This window comes from Equus caballus, chromosome 9 (assembly GCF_041296265.1).
Source record: "Equus caballus isolate H_3958 breed thoroughbred chromosome 9, TB-T2T, whole genome shotgun sequence".
NCBI classification, from domain to species: Eukaryota; Metazoa; Chordata; class Mammalia; order Perissodactyla; family Equidae; genus Equus; species Equus caballus.
The window spans coordinates 30,012,578-30,028,906 of NC_091692.1; the positions used below are offsets into that span (position 1 = coordinate 30,012,578).

Below are 16,329 nucleotides of genomic sequence, written 5' to 3' on the forward strand. Positions count from 1 at the left end.
TCTAGTCACCATTGACTTAAGTCTTTACTTTTCGATAAACAAAAACTGGCTTTACTTTATAAAATATAAGGGAATAAGTCTCACATTCACATAAGCCAGCCATGTTAAGTCTTTTATTATATGTAGTAATGTTTTGAGGAACATAATTGAACCTATTCCATTTTGGATTCTTAGAGGTAGAAAACTGTATTTTATAAGTGTTATTTTTAGTGACTATGCAATCCCAAAGCTATAATTAGCTGAAATAATACCATGATGTTTAGGGCTTATTTAGTTATCCCTGAGGTTATTAGCACAAATGCTGAAATAGAAAATACAGTAATGATACCCTTAAGAATTTGAAAAAGATAGAAACGGAAACAGCTTGCATAAAATCAGTATTAGCAGTAACCATGGAAAGAGCATTTTATAACAGGGCTGTACTGTTATCTTTTGCAGGGTAGCAAGTAGGTTTTATATTTTAAATGCTACTTAGAGTACCTTGTTGAAAAGGTCTCTAATTGTGGCATAGAGTGTGGTAAGTGTCTGGTCTGCACCCAGGATCTGGGACTGGCAGCCCATACACCAGGTATTTATCCTTGATGCATAATATTGCTTATTATACAGATTAAAATGCACGTATACTATTTGCAAAGCTAACTGTGTACATATTTGGGAATATTATTCCTAATTCTACTGAAAATATTAGACAAAAAATTTAGAAGTCATTAACACTGAAAAATAAATATATTGAATCATATATCACAGTTAAGTCAACAGCCTATAATAAATTGAAGTGTGAAACAGAAAAAGCAATGAAAAACCCAGTAAAGTGGTTTTCTGACATAGATGTGTAACACGAACTTGAGTCACTTAATACAGCATGTGCCTTCACACTTGTCTTAGCAGATGGCAGAAGGTGGTTCCATCTGCGAAATCTCTAACCCTGTCTTAAAATTTTTTCCCAGATCTTTTCAGACTTTTTTCAGGGAGCCCACTCATTTCCCTCAACTTCATCCGTCTTGTCCCCTTTACCCTCAAAGTCAGTAGAGTCTATGTCAGCAATGAGCAGCTCATAGCCCAGGGGTCACGCTCGTGGGCCTACATTTAATTTCAGGAATCCCTTCATTAAATGGGAAACTGAGGCCCAGAGAAGGCCACACTTAGCGAAGTCCAGTGACCTTTAGCTGAATACTTCACTAGTGGTTGAGTCTGGCAGGTAGAGGAGAATTTATCAGTTGGTTTGCAACTGTTAATGCAGTTCTTAACTTAGATTGCCTTAGCCTAGGAATCCTTTTGAAGGAGGTGTGCTATTTTTAAAAATCACTTTATTTTGAAAATTGTGTTGGGGTATACTATAGTATTTAAATTTTAAATGTTCAGCTGGATAGATTTTTACATACCTATGTAACTATCAACTTGATGAAGATAGAGAACACTTCTAGCCCCACAGAAGTATTCCTCGTTCTCTTTGCAGTTAGTACTCTCCCATTGCCAGAGGTAACCATAATTCTAACTTCTGTTGCTATAGGTTAGTTTTGTCTGTTGGTGTTCATCATATAAATGGGATCATATGGTATGTCCTCTTCTGTGTCTAGCTCCTTTGGACATTATGTTTGTGAGGTTTATCTAGTTGAATATAATTTTTTTAATTATATGTACTTTGTTGTAACTCAAATTTTTTTATAACTGTGTGCTTTTGGTACAAAGAAATCCCATGTCATTGTCACCCAGCTTCCCTGATTGTTAATGTTTTACCACATTGTGCAATTGTGTATGTACTCAAGCTCTTTCTCTCTCTCTGTATGTATACGTATATACTAATTATCTAATGATAAGGAGTCTTTTTTTTTAACTCTTAGATCAACCTCAAGCATAATCTTCCATCACCTGTAAATACTCCAGTGTGTATTTCCCATGCACCAGGATACTTCTACATAATTGGCATACAACACTCCAAATTAGGAAATCAGCATTGATCACTACCATCTAGTCCACAGAAGTCATTCAAGTTTTGCCAGCTCAAACTATGTCTGTTTCCTTCCTGGTCAAAGATCCTTTCCAGGAATGTGTGCTACTTCTAGCTGTCATATCTTCAATGTGAATCAGTTTTATCAGTCTATCTTTCATATCTTTTATGTTTTTAACAGCCTTTTTCTGTACATACTGTAGAATGACCCTCAGCTTAGGTCTAATGTTTGCTTATGACTGGGCACTTTTCTTTGCTAATAGTGTGATTGAGATATAATTTATATACTACCACACAATTCACCCATTTGAATTATGCAATTCAGTGGTCCTTAGTATATTGACAAAGCCATGCAACTATTTTTATCACTCCAAAAAGAAACCCTATGCTCTTTATCATACCCTCTCCTCCACGCCCAAACCCTCTATGTCCTCAGCCATTGGTGACCACTAATCTACTTTCTATCTCTATAGATTTACCTATCCTGGACATTTCATATAAATGGAATCATATAATATGTGGTCTTTTGTAACTGGCTTCTTTTACTTAACACAGTGTTTTTAAGGTTCATCCATTTTATGTCATATATCAGCACTTCATTCCTTTTTATTATGGATCATACTCCTTTGAGTAGAATTGCTTGGTCCTATGGTAAGTTCATCTTACCAGCAGTGTATGAGAATTCTGATTTCTCCCCATCGTCATTAACACTTGTTATTGTCTGTCTTTTTGGTTATAGCCATCTTGGTGGGTGTGAAGTGGTGTCTCATTGTGGTTTTTATTTGCATTTACCTAATGACTAATAATGTTTGGCATCTTTTCCTGACCTTGTTGGCCATTTGTATATCTTTGGAGAAGTGTCTCTTTAAGTCCTTTACCCATTTATAAATTAGGTTGTTTTTTTGTTTGTGAGTTGTAAGGGTTCTTTACATATTATGGATACTAGACCCTTATTAGATTTGCAAATATTTCTCCCATTCTGTGAGTTGTCTTTTCACTTTCTTCAGTATTCTTTGAAGTGCAGTGGTTTTTAATTTTGATGATTAAAATTTCTTTGTTGCTTTTGCTTTTGGTGTCATATCTAAGAAAACAATTGCCAAGTCCTGGGTCACAAAGAGTTTCATGTTTTCTTCTGGGAGCTTCATAGTTTTATCTCTTACATTTATGTCTTTGGTACATTTTCAGTTAATTTTTGTATATGGTGTGAGGTAGGAGTCCAACTTCATCCTGTTGTATGTGGATATCCACTTATCCTTGATACTTTTGTTGAAAATACCATTCCTTCCCCATAATTTGTTTTGGCACCCTTTTCAGGAATAAATTGACCATAAATGTGGGGTTCACGTCTGTATTCTCAAATCTATTCCATTGATTTGTATGTTTTTTAGTACCACACTGTCTTTATTACTGTTGCTTTGTAGTAACTTTTGAAATTGGGAAGTGTGAGTCCTCCAACCATATTCTTTTTCAAAATTGTTTTGACTATTCTGGGCCTGTTGAGTGTCCAAATGAATTTTAGAATTGGTTTGTTAATTTCTGCAAAGCCAGCTGTGATTCTGATAGAGATTGTATTGACTGTACATCAATTTAGGGACTACTGCATCTTAAGAATATTAAGTTTTCCAATCCATGAAGATGGGATATCCATTTATACAGATCTTTGATTCTTTCAGCATGTTTTGTAGATTTTACAGTAAAGTCTCACACATATATACACACAAGACACACACACACATGAACTCACATATAAACACATACCTGTGTGTATGCATATACAACTCCTAGAATAATACCTGGTTCATAGTATTATATAAATGTTAGTGTTAATACTGTTGTTATTAATTTTTCTGTATGTCATCCTTAACACTTTTGAGGAAAGTGGATTAAAATAGAGAAATAGTTAACAGAAAAGCATTTAACGTGTATTTCCAGACCATTTTACACCAAAAACGTCTTAAGTTACTTTTACTTTATCCTTTAATAGAGGTAACATGTAAAAAATGTCAGGTATAATGTCAAGGGTAAACAAGCAGGAAGCTGTATATATGTATAGTATGATCCCATTTTTGTGAAATCTGTATCTCTCTTTTTTTTTTATTAAGGTTATGAAAGTTAACATCCTTGTGAAATTACAGTTGTACATCATTATTAGTCATGTCGTAGGTACACCACTTCACCCCTAGTGCCCTCCCCCCACCTCCCTTTCCCCTCGCAACCACCGATCAGTTCTCTTTGTCCATATTTGAATCTGTAGATTGCTTTAGGTAGTATGGACATTTTAACTATGTTTATTCTTCCGATCCATGTGCATGGAATGTGTTTCCATCTCTTTATGTCATCATCGATTTCTTTCAAGAAGGTCTTGTAGTTTTCGTTGTATAGATCTTTCACTTCCTTGGTTAAATTTATCCCAAGGTATTTTATTCTTTTTGTTGCGATCGTGAATGGGATTGAGTTCTTGAGATCTTTTTCTGTTAGTTCATTGTTAGCATATGGAAATGCTACTGATTTATGTATGTTGATTTTATACCCTGCAACTTTGCTGTAGTTATTGATTGTTTCTAATAGTTTTTCTGTGCATTCTTGGGGGTTTTCTATATATAAGATCATGTCGTCTGCAAACAGCAAGAGTTTTACTTCTTTGTTGCCTATTTGGATTCCTTTTATTTCTTTTTCCTGCTGAATTGCTCTGGCCAAAACCTCCAGTACTATGTTGAATAAGAGTGGTGAAAGTGGGCACCCTTGTTTTGTTCCTGTTCTGAGAGGGATGGGTTTCAGTTTTTGTCCATTGAGTATGATGTTGGCTGTGGGTTTGTTATATAGCCTTTATTATGTTGAGGTACTTTCCTTCTATACCTATGTTATTGAGGGTTTTTATCATAAATGGGTGTTGGATCTTGTGGAATGCTTTCTCTGCATCTATTGAGATGATCATGTGGTTTTTGTTTCTCATTTTGTTAATGTAGTGTATCACGTTGATTGACTTGCAGATGTTGAACCATCCTTGTGTCCCTGGTATAAATCCCACTTGATCATGGTGTATAATCTTTTTGATATATTGCTGTATTTGGTTTGCCAAAATTTTGTTGAGGATTTTTCCATCTATGTTCATCAATGATATTGGCCTGTAGTTTTCCTTCTTTGTGTTGTCCTTGTCAGGTTTGGGGATCAGAGTGATGTTGGCTTCATAGAATGTATTAGGGAGTGCTCCATCTTCCTCTATTTTCTGGAATAGTTTGAGAAGGATAGGTATTAAATCTTCTTGAATGTTTGCTAGAATTCTCCAGAGAAGCCGCCTGGTCCTGGACTCTTATTTTTGGGGAGGTTTTTGATTACTGTTTCTATTTCTTTACTTGTGATTGGTCTATTCAGGCTCTCTATTTCTTCCTGATTCAGTTTGGGTAGGTTGTATGAGTCTAGGAATTTATCCATTTCTTCTAGGTTGTTCAATTTGTTGGCATATAGTTTTTCATAGTATTCTCTTATGATCCTTTGTATTTCTTAGGAATCTGTTGTGATTTCTCCTCTCTCATTTCTAATTTTATTTATTTGAGACTTCTCTCTTTTTTTTTTAGTGAGTCTGGCTAAGAGTTTGCCGATTTTGTTAATTTTTTCAAAGAACCAACTCTTTGTTTCATTGATCCTTTCTACTGTCTTTTTTGACTCAATATCATTTATTTCTGCTCTAATTTTTATTATTTCCCTCCTTCTACTGACTTTGGGCTTTGTTTGTTCTTCTTTTTCTAATTCCGTTAGGTTTCGTTTGAGGTTGTTTATGTTTGTTCACCAGCATGTTGTTTAGTCTCCACATTTTTGGCCCTTTCCCAGCTTTATTCTTGTAGTTGATTTCTAGTTTCATAGCATTATGATCAGAAAAGATGCTTGATATTATTTCAACCCTCTTGAACTTATTGATGCTTGCTTTGTTTCCCAAGATATGGTCTATCCTTGAGAATGTTCCATGAGCGCTTGAGAAGAATGTGTAACCTGCTGTTTTTGGATGAAGTGTCCTATATATATCTGTTAGGTCCATCTCATCTAATTTTTCATTTAATTCTGTAATTTCCTTGTTGATTTTCTGTCTGGGTGATCTGTCCATTGGTGTTAATGGGGTGTTGAGGTACCCTACTATTATTGTATTGCTGTTGATGTCTCCTCTTAGTTTTGTTAATAGTTCCTTTATGAATTTTGGTGCTCCTGTGTTAGGTGTGTATATATTTATAAGTGTTATGTCATCTTGGTGGAGCGTCCCTTTTATCATTATATACTGCCCCCTTTGTCTTTCTTTATCTGTTTTGCTTTGAAGTCTACTTTGATATAAGTATGGCAACACCTGCTTTCTTTTGTTCATTATTAGCTTGGAGTATTGTCCTCCATCCCTTCACTTTGAGTCTGTGTTTGTCTTTGGGGCTGAGGTGTATTTCCTGGAGGCAGCATATTGTTGGATCTTGTTCTTTGATCCATCCTGCCACTCTGTGCCTTTTGATTGGAGAGTTCAATCCATTCACGTTTAGAGTGATTATTGAAACGTGTGGGCCTACTGTTGCCATTTTATCAATTGTTTTCCTGTTGTTTTGCATTTTGTCCTGATGGAGAGCTGTTACTTTGTGTTATTGTCCTTCTGCTTATCTCCTTTGTTCTGGATTTTGTAACTCCTTTCCTTTTTTTGATTTTTCAGGAATGAGGTTCTTCCTGAGCATTTCTTGAAGAGGAGGTTTTGTGGCGATGAACTCCCTTAACTTTTGTTTATCTGGGAAAGTTTTTATTTCTCCATCGTATTTGAAGGATATTTTCGCTGGGTAGAGTATTCTTGGCTGCAGGTTTTTGTCCTTCAGAGTTTTGAATATTTCATTCCAATTTCTTCTAGCCTGTAAGGTCTCTCCTGAGAAATCTGCTGATAGCCTTATGGGGTTTCCTTTGTAAGTTATTTTCTTCTGCCTGGCTGCCATTAGTATTTTCTCTTTGTCGTTGACTTTTGCTAGTTTCACTACTATATGCCTTGGGGTTGGTCTTCTTGTGTTAATAAAGTTTGGAGATCTATTGGCTTCTGTCACATGAAGTTCCATCTCTCTTCCCAAGTTTGGAAAGTTCTCAGCTATTATTTCTTTGAACAGGCCTTCTGCCCCCTTCTCCTCTTCTCTCTCTGGTATACCTATAATCCTTATGTTGCGTCTAATTGAGTCGGATAATTCTCGGAGAGTTTCTTCATTTCTTTTTAGTCTTAGTTCTCTCTCCTCCTCTGTCTGCAGCATTTCTATATTCCTATCCTCCAGATTGCTAATTCTGTCCTCCATATTATCGACCCTACTGTTCAGAGAGTCCAGATTTTTCTTAATCTCCTCCATTGTGTTCTTCATCTCCAGTATTTCTGATTGGTTCTTCTTTATAGTGTAAGCTCTTTTGTGACATAGCTCCTGAACTCATTGAGTTGTCTATCTGAATTCTCTTTTAACTCGTTGAGTTTTTTAATAATGGCAGTTTTGAAATCATCGTCATTTAGGTTATAGATTTCATTGTCTTTGGGATTGTTTTCTGGGTACTTATCATTTTCCTTCTGTTCTGGAGATTTAATATATTTTTTATACTGCTTGATGGCGTGGATTTGTGCCTCCGCATAGAGATAGCGTTTAGTCGCTGCTTCCACTTGTTGCAACTGGTGTTGGGTGGGGAGCAGCTGTTTAGACTGCACCAACCAGGAGCCCTGTCAGCTCTTACTGACTGGACCTGGACCCCTCCTTGTAGTCACAGTGGTCCTGTGGGGTCCCTTGTTGGTTGTGGGGGCAATCACAAGGGGGCCGAAGGCTGCTGATGCCTACTGTTGCAGCCCACTTAGACCCGCTCCCTCCTTGTGGTCTGCAGCGGTGTTGTGGGCTTTCCCATCAGCCAGGAGTAGGATCACCTCTAATCGCCACTTTATCCCTAACAGAGCCCACAAGATCACACTTGTCCACTATAGGTCCCAGCAGAGCTATGGGTATCTTCTGCAGTCTGTCGTTAGCTCACCTAGCTGTGCTACTTTTGCCCCAAGGCCTTCCTGCCTTGCGATTGCCAGTCGAGACCTCTCCACTAGTGCTGTGCAGAGGCTTTTGCTGAGGCTGCTGCAGGAACCTGGAGTTCCACCCTGGGCTACATAGCTGTTTCACCGGAGCTCCGCTCTGCCCCACTCCACTCTTACGGGATCTCTGGGAGCCCCTTGCCTCGTCTGGGACATGGCCAGAGTCCGTGGGCCTGGCGGTGGCTTGTAAGCTGCTGCCTTGTGGGGAATTCTGCTCTAGGGAGCTTCCTGATGTTCCGAATGCTGGGTAGGGCCTCCCTGCCAATGGCGAGCAGAGGCCCTCCCTGCTAGGGGGGGTGCAGGACCCCGGAGCATCCCCCTGAGCTGCAGAGCCGGGTGCTGGAGCTCCAACCCTGTCCCCAAGCATGTCCACGGGAAGTCCAGGTGCCCCCTGCACTGACCCGTGTGCCAGAGACCATGGGCCCAGCAGCAGCTGGCAGTCTGGTGCCGTGCCGGGGAATCTGCCCCCTGGGAGCTTCCCTTTGTCCTGGATTCTGGGCGTGGCCTCCCTGCTAATGATGAGCAGAGGCTTTCCCTGCCGGGGAGCTGCGGGACCCCGGAGCCTCCCCCCGGGCCACAGAGCTGGGCCCTGGAGCTCCAACCGTGTCCCCAAGCATGTCTACTGGAAGCCCAGGTGCCCCCTGCACTGACCCGTGCGCCAGAGACCGTGGGCCCAGCAGCAGCTTGTGGTCTGGTGCCATGCCAGGGAATCCACCCACCGGGAGCTACCCTTTGTTCTGGATTCTGGGCATGACCTCCTTGCTAATGGCGAGCAGAAGCTTTCCCTGCTGGGGAGGTGCAGGACCCTGGAGCCTCCCACTGGGCCGCAGAGCCAGGTGCTGATCTCCAACCCTGTCCCCAAGCACGTCCACAGGAAGTCCGGACATCCCCTGCACCGACCCGTGTGCCAGAGACCGTGGGCCCAGCAGCAGCTTGCGGTCTGATGCTGTGCCGGGGAATCCACCCGCCGGGAGCTTCCCTTTGTTCTGGATTCTGGGAGGGGCCTCCCTGCTAATGGTGAGCAGAGGCCTTCCCTGCCGGTGGGTGTGGGACCCTGGGGATTCCCCCTGGGCTTAAGTGTAATCGTGGAGGGCTTGAGTAGGGCTCTTGTCACCTGTTTCCACCGTCACTCCGCTGGTGAGTGCACACTCCCGCCCTTGGTGTGTGGTGATGCTATGGGGGAGTCCACTGGAAGAGAGCCTCCTGCAGGAACTAGGCTGTCTGGGGGTCGGGGGTCGGAGAGTTTTCACCTATTTCCACCTCCTCCCGGGGGGAAGTCCATCCGCCTTCCGATGTATAGTAGTATGAGACTCTTAGGCGTCTTGAGATGCTATCTGGATATCCTTAGGTTGGTTCCCACCTGGCCAGCTGAGAAGCTCCGCTGCTCCCAAAGGTGGCTTTTTTCCTCTCTGGCCAGAGTTACTGCCTCTTCTGCTTTCGTCAGGACTGTCCCTTGTTGTGGGGGTTCTTTTTATCCAGTTTTCAGTTTTCAATCCAGGGTGATTCTTCCTAAAATTGTTGTAACCTGCTTGTGTTTGTGGGAGGAGGCGAGTTCAACGTCTGCTCACAGCGCCATCTTGACGAGAACTCCTAATTTATTTTTCAGGAAGGTCTGAGGCTCATAGATAGTTAATACCAGCTCACTCCACCACCTGGGAACATCAGTGGTGGTGTCTTCATCCTCCTGTCTCCCCCTCCTGTATCTATTTCTTAAGTGGTGTGCATGGAAAAAATTGGAAGGAAATACATCAAAAGGTTAACTGTTTATTTCTGGCTAGAAGGATTATGATGATTTACATGTTTTTAGTTTTTCTCATATTCTATTTTGAACATAGATATGTACATAGACACAAAAGGAAAGAATGTTAATTAAAGTTGGTTTTTGGTTGTTTTTTGTTTTTGGGGGGGGGGGGGTTTGGTGAGGAAGAGTGGCCCTGAGCTAACATGTTGCCAATCTTCTTTTTGCTTGAGGAAGATTTCCCTGAGCTAACGTCTGTGCCAGCCTTTCTCTGTTTTGTATGTGGGACTCCACCACAGCATGGCTTGATGAGCTGTGTATAGGTCCGCACCCAGGAGCTAAACCTGCGAACCCTGGGCTGCCAAAGCGGAGCACATGAACTTAACCACCATGCTACCAGTCCAGCCCCTAAAGTTGTTAATTTAATAGTATAGTAAGCACGAAGAGATGCCACACAACTGATTTACTTTACTCCTCTGAGGCTTTTTTCTTCATATAAAATGTGAATTATATTGTCTTTCTTGCTTACTTTGTTAGACACACTGTTGTGAGCTTATAAAGAGAGAAAAATATATGTTTATATTTTGTAAATTATAAAGTTCTGTGGAAATAATATGAAAGAAAACACATGTCTCTCTACGAGAGGTCATCTTTATCTATAGGTAAAGCTTAAATAATAGCCTTTGGGTTATTTCTAGGTTGGTGGTGGTATAAGCATTGATGATCTGTACTTTTAAGATATTTTAAGGAGTTAACATTATCTTCACAAATTTTTTTAAGTATTATTCCTTTACTAATTTATTGGGATTTGAAACAATATCTAATGGCATTGTTCAAATAATTTCTCTACCAGGCACGGATGGGCAGAAGCCTTTGCAGGTATCAGAAGTTCACATATCAAATATATCTGCCCACATGCGTAAGTATTTTTAATGTTTAGGCTGGTGATTCAGAATCTGGAGAGTAACAATTATGATAGCTTTACTTTTCCAGAAAAGTATTTGAATATAATTTATTTTTATCTTTTAATATTCAGTTTAAAAATAAAGATTAGTAAATTCTTTAAAACTAAAACGATGTCTTGATTACATTGAATTTTCTTTTTTTTGTTGAGAAATTTAAAATAATACTCTCTTGGAGGTCAGTTGAACTCACAGCCAAAAAAATTCTTTTAGATATACAAACATCTGTTAAGTTCTAAGGATATCCAAGAAGTATCTCTGAAGGGGATTGACCTGTCAGGTTTGTAAGAAATGTTTACTATGTTGAAAACACTCCTAAATTTTATCGATTGGAGGCAAGGTGTTGTACTGTGGAAAGAACACAGACTTTGGAGTCTGATAGATGTGGTTTCAAATTCTGAAAATGTTTGTGGATGTCAAAAAGAAACTAGTAAGTTTTGAGCAAACTGAAGAAATCAATAAGATTGGCCAGTTTTAGGCCAAAAGGTTGCTGAGAAGCAATAGCCATGGAGAAGCCAATGGGATTAGATACATGCTAGTGGATTAGTAATTCGTCCTCAGAAGTAGTAGTAGCTGTAGAGTTTATAAAGATGAGAGAGGGAATGGAAAGAGGAAAAATAGCTGACATTAAGTAAGAAAACATTCCTTCCTCTTTTTATCTTGAAATAGAGGGTTTATCTTACCTCTGTAGGTTACCACTGAATACTATGGCTAGGGTTGCTATTTCCTCTATTATTCTGACTCATGCAAGAGACAGAGTTCTTGATTATGTTGGAATTTCTACTATATTGTTATTGGCCCCAGACAGAATTTGGTATAAGGCTATTTCCCAACCCAGGGAAGTTTATGTTCCCAAAGAAATTTTGATAAGATTTTGTAACTGCTAAGGAAGACTTGTTTTGTGATGAGGAGTATAGTGGTGAAATGTAGTTATAGTGGTTTTTTTTCCTTTTGTACCTACTGTATTCAGGTTGTTCAGGAAATTTTTCATCACAGACCTGAATTGGGTGTAATAAACATTTAGGCAAAACTTATATGTCCCTTATTTTTTTAGAGGTCTCCTAAACTAGCATGTCGTAGCTAAGAATTAGAAAATAAGAAAAAATGTAATCTGAGCATATGGGAATTGATCCTACAGTATCTGTGCAATAAATTGCTCATATCCTTAGTCCATTAGCCAGAGTCTCATATTTTATACATTTCCAACTATTTTAGTTACTGGTTTTCTTCCTCATGTCTAGTTTGAAAATATTAAGTAAGGGTGTTGAGAAAGGAAAATGTTTTTTATTTGCTAAGCTTAGTCCTTTCCAGCTGCTGCTGTCTTCAGAACGCATTTGAAGAGTGTGGAGATCAGAATTGAACAGGTGTGGATGCAGTGAAACAGCTCATATCTTAAAATTGTAGCATACAGTTTTGTGTAAGCCTCAAGTAATTATCTATCTAATTGATGGAATTTATCAGATTTTATGCTTTGTTATATTATTCTTATTTTGCTTTTTTTTTCTTTCCCATGTAGACCAGTTATGCCTGTAACATTAAATATGAACATGGCTATGCCTTCTTGGTAAGTAAGAACTTACGTATTCAATAAGAACTTTTTATTTATTCTTAATTGTTTTTTTATCAGAAGTTCTTTTGCATATAGCAATTTTTAATTAGCTGTTTTTAAGTTGCAAAGTTACATAATTAACTTTGAATTTAACCTTTAATTACTTAAGTTTTTATACTTTAGACTCAGGGTAAACTTAAGGAGTGGCACCAATAGGTAGAGAAACGGAGAGAATGGGTGACTAGAAATACTGTGGAAAACATCTCTTACAGCTCGATAAACCTTTGTTGATTTCAGTAACCAGACATTTGTATGACCCCGCATGGCATACACTCGAACCATAGCCTCTTTATTCTTCCTGGAGAGCTGATGAGTTTTTAAGGAAACCGTTTCGTCTTCAGCCTCTCAAGATATTTTCATATTCCCTATATGCTTTATAGTCAGTGGGTAGAGTCAGATCTTTGTTCCTCTGAGCCACTTCCAGACTGTGGTTTCTTCCTGCTGCTCTCTGTGGCTTCTGCCATCACGTCTTTTCAAAAATGATGACTTTGACACCTGATGCATATTTTCCTTTTCACTTCAGCTCTGCCACCATTTTATCTACTAGGTGACTACAGAGTCCAACGTAAATGGCTCGTTCATATCCTTGACTGACTTTTACTTCCTTGACTCTTCTCTTTGCCAGTGACATTTTCTTCTCTCCACTTTAGTCATTCACAGTCATTCCTTGGGCCTTGTTATCTGGAACTATCCCACTTCTGAAGTCTCTTAATTCAGACCTGACTATTAAGCTTAATTGTTCATCCTTTGAGTTTGCTTCCCCCTTTCCAGTTTGTTCTTAGACCGCATCAAGCCTTCTAGTCCACTGTCATCTTCTCTACTTGTTCCCACCCATCTCTAACCCACCCCTGCACTCTGTTTTTTAATCTACTTTAGATTCCTTGGCAACATTTACAAGTTCCTGCCTGCCTTGCGTTTAGTTCTTTGATCTTTCCTCTCTGGCAAAATTCCCATCCAGGACCGGTATTTCTACCTAATGTTGCTAGAGACCATGATGAAAGAATATAACCTGATAGAGAAATAGAAAGGTTCAAAAGAAGGCTTCCCTTGGTCTCTGGTTTGAAGTATCTATGATGTGTGATGAAAAAGTTTTACAGAACATGGATAGAGATCAGCATAAATACCTATGTCCAATAGGTATGAGGTAGTGCATCCAGGAGTGACATGATAAAGTGACTCTATTCCATTGGATTGATTTATGATACAATAGAAGGGGAAGTGAGTAGCTCAAATTTATTACAAACTTCTTACGAGTGTGGGTTGAGATTCCTGCTTGGGTGTAATATTGGACTAAGTAATTTCTTAGATGTTCTTACCCTAAAATTATGTGGCACTGTGACTTTTTAACATTAGAATCTCTATCTAGTTGGGGTGAAAGGAACTTATAGAATGTCAGATTCATGCATTTAAGTTAATTGTTTGGCCTCTGGAGACATTTTATTTTGGGCTTCATGTTCTAGAGAGTATCTGTGGTTAGCCCTTTTATCCAGACTACCATGAGTTTAGTAAAATAGACTTAACAAGAGTAGATATTCTTAGAATCGAATGATTCTTTTAAGATTTTGCCTTATTTTCCAGGTTTGATATTGTTGGACTTTCACCAGATTCACAGGAGGATGAACCTGGAATTAAACAGGCAGCAGAAAATGGTAAGTACAGAAGAGTTATATAAAGACAAAAGCATTCTTAACTATTTTTAGTAGATTCAATAGTTTTATTGATGTTGATGAAATATTACACAATTATCTGAAGTTCCTTTCTGATCACTCTAACTTGTTTGCCATGATGGCCACTTGTTTGCCATGATGATCCACTTAACTATGGTCAATAGAGGTGAAGTGGATGGGGAAGAATGGCATTTATCAAACTTTAGCTCTGCTGAATACATAATTTTGCTTTGATTTACACAGGCAAAAATAGAATGTTTAATTAATAGTTGTGGCCAGTTTTCTTCACTAAGGAGACTTCAAATAAGAGTAAAAATAATGATACAATGTTATAATGAAAATTATATTAATGGTTAATTTTAGTGCAATAATAATAATAGATCCCACTGATTGGACACATAAGCTATTAAACAAGCTAAATAATTCTTATCATCCTCTCATTTAACACTCCTATGAAATAAGTATAAATTCTACTTTACAGAATTTCCAAAGTCTGTTCTCTAGTATAGTATTTCCTGCTCCTTTGGGAACATGATAATTTCGTTTATTTTTTGGGTGAAAGCATAAAGAACACTAACTTATTGGGAAAAATGTGGTTTTAGAAAATGCAGAAAAGCATCCTTTTCTTTTACATGTATGTACTGAAATATTTACAAATAGACAATGTAATGACAGGGATTGACTTCAGAATAATCTGGGTGATAATGTGGCAGGCATTGATGAAACAAGCCTGGCTGTGAATTGGTAATTGCAGAAGCAAGGTAATGTTTACCCAGGGAGTCCTCACATGCTCTTTCTGTTTTTATATTTGTTTGAAAATTTCCAAAATAGCTTAAAAACCAAAACCCAGGAGGATCCATGTAAAAATCTTTTTTTTAAATCTTTTCTTTAGAGGAAGTCTTAAGAACTTTAAAACAGGGAAGATACATTCAAAACAATTTGAGGGGCTAGCTTGGGGGCTGAGTGGTTAAATTTATGCGCTCTGCTTCCAGGGTCCAGGGTTAGCCCATTTGGATCCTGGGTGTGGACCTACACACCACTCATCAAGTCATACTGTGGTGGCATCCCACATAGAAGAACTAGAAGGATTTATAACTAGGATATACAACTATGTGCTGGGGCTTTGGGGAGGAAAAGAAGGAAGATTGGCAACGGATGTTAGCTCAGGGCCAATCTTCATCCAAAAAAACCCCACAAAACAATAAAAGCACTCACTGGATATTTAGGAATGTCAAACCAAGAACACTGACTTTTAGGATCATCAAAAAGCAAATCAGAGCTGGAATCCTAGAGCTAGGATTTTGTCAAAAAATAATAGATGACAAAAATGCATATTGGCTATGAGAATGAGTTGTTAGACCCTGTGGAAGATGGGGAGAGACTGGGCCTTGTGAAGAAGACAGATGGGCCTGGTGTTCCAGAATGAAAAGTTCTGTCCTAATGATGGAGTTGGCCTGTGATGTACTTGCCATTTCTTTCCTGTCTGAGATGGTGTATTATTGGAGAGAATTAGGCTTAGACTCAGAGCTAGGAAAGAAAGGAGTCTCTATTTGAGGGCTGAGAGAATATGTTGCTGAACAAAGAAGAGAGTGCCCAGATTAGGACGAGGGTCACAGTGCTGCCCTTGCCCTTGTGCAAAAGGTGGTTGAAATTAGAACCCACTACTGCATAGCTGATTGCTGACATTGTAGTTTGTTAACTTCGTCTCAGCACTTGGTGTAACCATGAGGAGTAAAGCTTTGTGAAACTGAGGGAAAATGGTCCCAACATCTTCCTGGCTGTCACGCAGCTAACATTCACCAGGCCCCAGCCACAGCCTTCCCTCCTCACAGCTGGGCTGTTTCTGCTACTTCTGCAGCTTGTTTCTGACTGAGGCCATGCAGTCTCTCCTAAATAACTCCCCTCCTACTTCTCACCAGCTCTTTTATTCCTAAGCCTCCTTCACTGTTCTCCATCCCAATCTCGCATGCCCTAGTCAGGGTACCCCTTGCTTTTCATACAAATTCTAAGAACTCAACATTATGTAAAAAAATAATTTTCAATTTGGGCATTTATATTTTTTCACAGTATTCTAATAAAAGCAGATTCTTGTTTTTTTATAAAAGGGAAATATAAAGTTGGAAATTTTAATCTTAAAAAAATGAAACTCTTGGGGCTGGCCTGGTGGCTTAGTGTTTAAGTTTGCACACTCCACTTTGGCGGCCTGGGGTTCACTGGGTCAGATCCTGGGTGCAGACCCACATAGCACTCATCAAGCCATGCTGCGGTGGCATCCCACATACAAAAAATAGAGGAAGATTGGCACAGATGTTAGCTCAGGGCCAATCTTCCTCACCAGAAAAAAAAAGAA

General features: G+C 39.1%; 1 protein-coding gene across 6 annotated transcripts in view; it reads left to right on the forward strand.

Annotated features, from left to right (window-relative positions):
* The window catches only part of LYPLA1 (lysophospholipase 1), a 37,213-nt gene that overhangs the window by 11,425 nt on the left and 9,459 nt on the right, over window positions 1-16,329 (forward strand). For 5 of the 6 annotated variants that reach the window (XM_070222248.1, XM_023648610.2, XM_023648611.2 and 2 more), the window contains exons 3-5: window positions 10,595-10,660; window positions 12,220-12,267; window positions 13,891-13,961. In XM_070222248.1, the coding sequence (XP_070078349.1) occupies window positions 12,227-12,267; window positions 13,891-13,961 (112 nt within the window). In that variant the 5' untranslated portion in view covers window positions 10,595-10,660; window positions 12,220-12,226. Of the gene's footprint in view, window positions 1-10,594; window positions 12,121-12,219; window positions 12,268-13,890; window positions 13,962-16,329 lie in introns of all 6 variants that reach the window. The other variant, XM_023648612.2, reaches the window with a different exon arrangement.